Raw genomic sequence first — 6000 nt, 5'->3', positions numbered from 1 at the left:
AAAAAAAAAACAGTTTTTTCTTTTTGATTTATTCTTAATTTTAACAATTTAGAGCTTGAAAACAACAGATAAAAAAACCTAGAAGTTTTAAGATACTAAATTTTAAATCTTTTTACTGTTCATTATTTAAAAATATAAGAAAAAAATATATTACAAACTATAACAGTTAAATTTAATCATATACAAGAAAAATTATACAAACAATAAAGAATTGGATATTATTGTATCATAAAATATATCTTAAATAAGATTAGCAAAGAAAAAATAAATTAATAATCTATACATAAATTATTTTTCAATTAACTTTTTATTCGTTTGGATATGTAAATAATGTTTTCCAAATTAAATAATATATTTAAAATTTACATCAAAAAATATATTAGATAAATAATTTTTTTAATTTTATAAAATTATATTTTATAGAAAAGATACTTTAGTACAAATTATAAATATCATTTTGTACAAAAAAAATCCTTTTTATAATTTTATATTTAACCACATTATTTAATATTTAACATGTAAAATTTTTTTTTTAAAACTAAGTACATTCTGAATGATATAAAAGAAAACCAATTTGTAAAGGTAGCATAATCAAAATGCATTTTATAAAATATTTAGCTATCTTTGCCATCTTTGCCATTCAATTCAGTTTACAAGACGTTTCATCTGAAGAAGATTCAAACCAAGTAGCTGTAGCATCACAAGAAGGAAATAATTTGTCTGTAAAACAAACTCAAATTCAAAAAAAAAATTTACTTGGTAGTTTAAAAGATAAATTGGGAGAAAAAACAAAGGAATTGAAAGCTAAAGTTGTAAGTAAAAATATTATTTTGATTTAAAATTTCTTTTAGGGACGAGCTAAAGATAAAGTAAAATTAACATTAGAAAATACCAAAAATGAAGTAAAAGAAAAGCTTAACAAAAGTCCCAAATTTCAAAAAACTGTAAGTTATAATAAAACGTTTTAATTATTTTTCTTAGTTGGAAGTGAAAAACAAATTGAAAACCAAAGCTAGTGATTTAGGAAATAAACTGAAAACAAAAATTTCTAAGCTTTTTTAAAGAATGAAATTTTTAATTTTAAGATTATAGTAAACATTGAAATATTTTTAAAAAATGAATATGAATAGTACAAGAAACAATTTTTTATGTTTTTTAAAAAATAAAAAATTTATATATAATTTTTTTTTATCATAATATCAATGTTATTTTTATTTTCTAAAATGAAACTTAAATTGCTCATTGTTTATATAACATACAGTTTTTTTAAAATATAGCTGATAATGCTTTCTTGAATGCTGTTTTCTATTATTTTTCAAAAATTTATTTTTAATTATTTCTTTGAATTTGTAATTAAAAGACTTTTTAGTGTCAAAAGTATTTTTAATCTGTCTCAAGATCATAAAAAAAGAAATGATATTGAACTTAAAATATAGTAAAAATAATTTTTAAAGATGTACTCTTAATTTTGTTGATAGGTAACTGTTTGTTTTCTAATGAAAAGTAAATTTGTAAAAATGGAAATAGAAACCAAAAAATTTTTTATTACAGTTCTGTTTTATTTTTCTTGTCTTATAAAATTTATATTATTAAAAAAAATTCTTTATTTAAAATTGTTTTTATATTTTTTTTTCTTAACGAATATTATTAAAGTGATGAAAGAGTAAAGGTATTTTTATGTGATAAAAAGAATTTAAATGTTTTGCCTAAAATTAATAAAAAAATGAAATAAATGCTTTTTATTTAATTATCACTTTAATGTTTTAAGGATTAAGATTAAAAACATGACAAAAAATCTTCACATGCAAGAAATAAGAACCGGGATGCGTAGGTAAAATAAACAAATTAAATTAACTATATTATATGGAATAACTTTGAAAAATTAGCTTTAATAAAAATGGGGAAATGTGTCAAAACGCGTCAACCTTCTCAGCTTTATTTATTCTACTTTAAAAATTTTGAAAGTATATATTATATTTTGTTGTTGTTATAAATATCATTAATTCATTAATGATTTTAAATAATTGTTTTAACTAATATAAAATTTAAAAAAATAAATTAATTAAAAATTTTATTTAAAAAAGAAAAAGTTTAAAAATACAATAAAAAATACTTTGTATTTAAACAATATTTAAATTACTGTATTTTTTCAGATCTAACAACATGGATAACAATGTTTTAAAAATAAGGTTTTTTACTTTTAATTTATCAAAATGTTAGTAGATAAGAATAATCTATTAAATCAACAAAATTCAAAAAGTAGAATAAAAATTTAATATAATAAAATAAATATATCAAAATTATATATTGAAATATGCATTTTTCGTAATATTTAAGTAGAAAAAAAAAGTAATGGTTGATGCGCTTTCCATTGGCAAGTTTATCTGTATTCTAATTTTGGCACCAAACGTACTTTCATATTTTGAAATAACAACATTGTTTTTTTTATGACAAATAACAAAGTTTTCTCTTTCAAATAGAAAATATAATATCAGTGTAAAGAAAAAATATATAATTTTTACCTAATTAAGATTTGAATATTTTAGTACAAAGAGAAGCATATATATTAACACATGGTAAAGATATCCATTGTGTTATCTTTTTTTAACTATTTTAAAAAGTAAATATCGTTTTTAAAAAAGATGTGCAGAAATAAAATTCAATTTATCAAAAAATAATTTTAAAAAAAAATTCTTTAAAACTTAATTTCTTTTTAAGTTAATATTGTTATAAAAAATAAACTCTTGTTGATATTTTGATATTATAAATAATATTTCTTTTGATTTCTCTTTTTTAAATCGATGTAGTGAAATTCAAATTTATCTTAGCAGTCTTTATAACTAAATTGTCATTGAATAAAAGCACTTTATTTTTGATAATTTGTAAAGAAAAGTACTAATAATAAAAATTTAAATTACTAAAAATATATATGTTCTCTATTTATATTAGTAAAGCAGTAATTTTTATATTTACATATGATAAAACTTTTTGCCAATATCTATAAATATTAAAATCTTTAGAAAGTTATACATTAATAATATTGACAAAATGTATTGATTAACTTTTTTTAATAATTAATAAAAACTAACAAAAATGTTAGAAATAACTATTTAACATTCATTAAAAAATAATATAATAATTTATTTTAAGTTGACAATAAAGTTACATAACATTTTATTTTTTTTTTTTTCAATAATATGCTTGAGTACAAAATTACTTATTTGTTACTTTTCATATTTAATTGGTGTAACGATGTAATTTAAAAATCTTAATGATAAAATTATTTAATATATTTATATTTTCTAAATTAAATAAATATTATCTTTTTAAAGTAAATATATACTTTTGAGTTTCTTTAAATCTAAAATAATAGCTTCAAGTAAAAATATAATAAATAGCAAAATATTTTGATGAAATAAAAATTGAATTTAAATTGTGTTACTTTAAATAGTTTTAAATTTATGTTAAGAGATTTAATTTTGATTTTAAAACATTTTTATTTTTATTAAATGACAAAAACAAAAATTGCTTAGATAAGTATCTATCATTGAAATATTTTTTTAGTTCATTTTATTAAATAACCAATTTTATACAGAAAAAAAAATTAACGCTAAAATTTTTTTAATCAAAAAATGAAAAATCTATTCCACATTTTCAATCATTGTAGCTTAATAAGTTCAATATTTTTTATAAAAAATTAATGTTTTGTTTTTAATTATAGTTTAAAATGTATAAGCTTTATCATTATTCTATTTAAAAAAATTAAAATCTACATATAAACAATATCCTAAATATATATAGACGAGAATTGAGTAGGAAAAATTTTTTTAGAATTTTAAATATTTTTTAATTTTTCCTAGAGTAAAAAAATGCGCTGAACACGAAAAGTTCAATAATTTTTTGAAAAAATTGCGTCTTCATATAGATATTGCAGCAAGGTGCATTAAAGTGCAGCAAAAACAGCTCATGTTTCATTTGCTGTAACATTACAATTTCAATAGTTTCTTTAGCAAAATTTGACCCTAAGGTAAAAAAAGGTCGGAGAAAACGTTTCCGGCCTTATTTTTTCAAAAAGATGAAGTTTTAAGTGAGATATGATAATCTAAAGTTAGGTATAAAATTTAAAAATTTTAAATCTTTATAACTTTTGAAAAAAATAATATTTTTGAGAAATAAAAAAAAAGGTACCCTAGAGAATTTTTTTCTCTACATTTTGACTAATATGCCATATCTTTATCATTTTCCGTTCTCGAGATATTCTTGAAAAAGTGTAAAATTTTAAATTAATTTTTTTTTTATCAGTCATAACTTTTTAAAAAATTAATTTTACGAAAAAGTGATGCAAATAAAAATTATTTATTTTTTTATGCTCTATAAAATGATATAAGTATCATCTTAATTGAATTATTTGTTCTTGAGATATAAGCAAAAAACTAATTTTACTTTTTTTATTAATATTTTTTTTTTAATTTTTTAAAATTTTTAAAGCTCTATAACTTTTGAAAAAAAAGATTTTTTAAAAAAATAAAAAAAACGTCCCCACAGAATTTTGTTCTCTATATTTTGACTAATATACCATATCTTTATCATTTCGCGTTCTCGAGATATTCTTGAAATAGTTTTTGCATATTTTTTAAGTCTTTAAATTTTGAACTTTTTTTTAACTTTTATTAGTCATAACTTTTTAAAAACTTATTTTTATAATATAATGACGGAGATAGAAATTGTACATTTTTTTGTGCTCTATAAAATGGTATAAGTTTCATCTTAATTAAATTATTTGTTCTTGAGATATAAGCAAAAACACATTGTCAAATTAAAAAAATTTTTAAATTTTTAAAATTTTTAAAGCTCTATAACTTTTGAAAAAAAAGATTTTTATGAAAAATAAAAAAAAAGGTACCCTAGAGAATTTTTTTCTCTACATTTTGACCAATATACCATATCTTTATCATTTAGCGTTCTCGAGATATTCTTGAAAAAGTGTAAAATTTAAAATTTATTTAACAATTTTAACAATTTTTGTCCTTTTTCTATTACTTGCTCATAACTTTTTAATATGCAATTTTTTAACATAACAATAAAAATACTATTGATAGATTATTTGATGCTCTTTCGAATGAGATTACGTTTACTAAAAACGGACGTTCCATTCTTGAGATTAAACAATCCTAACCCTAAATATATATAGGCGAGAATTAAGTAGGAAAAAGTTTTTTAGAATTTTTAATATTTTTTAATTTATCCTAGGGTAAAAAAATGCGCTGATCACAAAAAGTTCAATAATTTTTAAAAAAAATTGCGTCTTCATATAGATATTGCAGCAAAAGCTGCAAATGTTTCATTTGCTGCAACGTTTAAGTTTCAAGAGTTATTTTAGCAAAATTTGACGTAAAGGTAAAAAAGGCCGTAGAAAACGTTTCCGACCTTAATTTTTCGAAAAGATGAATTTTTAAGTGAGATATGATGGTTTAAAGTTAAGTAAAAAATTCAAAATTTTTAAAAAATTTTCAAAACGCTGTAATTCTTGAAAAAATGATTTTTTTGAAAAAATGAAAAAAACTCCTCGGGGGATTTTTATTCTCTACATTTTGGCTACTAGATCATATTTTTATCATTTTTCGTTCTTGAGTTATGCCGGTTTAAAAAAAAAAAAAAAAAAATTTTCAAATTAAAAATTTTTTTTAAATTTTTATCAGTCATAACTTTTTAAAAACTTAATTTTAAGAAATGGTGATAAGAACAAAAATTATTAATTAATTTGTGCTCTTTTGAATGGCATAAGTACGGTCTCAAACAAATCATTTGTTCTTGAGATATTAACTAAAAATCATCTTCCATTTAAAAAATTCAAAAATTTTTAAAAAATTTTCAAAACGCTATAATTCTTGAAAAAATGAATTTTTTGAAAAAATGAAAAAAACGTCTCGGGGGTTTTTTATTCTCTACATTTTGGCCACTAAATCATATTTTTATCATTTTTCGTTCTTGAGTTATGCG

General features: G+C 19.1%; 1 protein-coding gene across 1 annotated transcript; it reads left to right on the top strand.

The window, feature by feature from the left end:
* Positions 1-596: 596 nt before the first annotated feature.
* SRAE_X000246200 (Hypothetical protein) lies at positions 597-1062 on the top strand (the record flags this gene model as incomplete). Its single annotated transcript, XM_024645679.1, has 3 exons — positions 597-812; positions 852-944; positions 982-1062. The coding sequence occupies 3 exons, from the start codon at positions 597-599 to the stop codon at positions 1060-1062; spliced, it is 390 nt and encodes a 129-aa protein (XP_024499938.1).
* Positions 1063-6000: the final 4938 nt, after the last annotated feature.

Source organism: Strongyloides ratti, scaffold srae_chrx_scaffold0000006 (assembly GCF_001040885.1).
Source record: "Strongyloides ratti genome assembly S_ratti_ED321, scaffold srae_chrx_scaffold0000006".
In the NCBI taxonomy this organism is placed as follows: Eukaryota; Metazoa; Nematoda; class Chromadorea; order Rhabditida; family Strongyloididae; genus Strongyloides; species Strongyloides ratti.
Note: the sequence above shows the minus strand (reverse complement) of the source record. Positions and strands in the feature narration are given on the sequence as shown.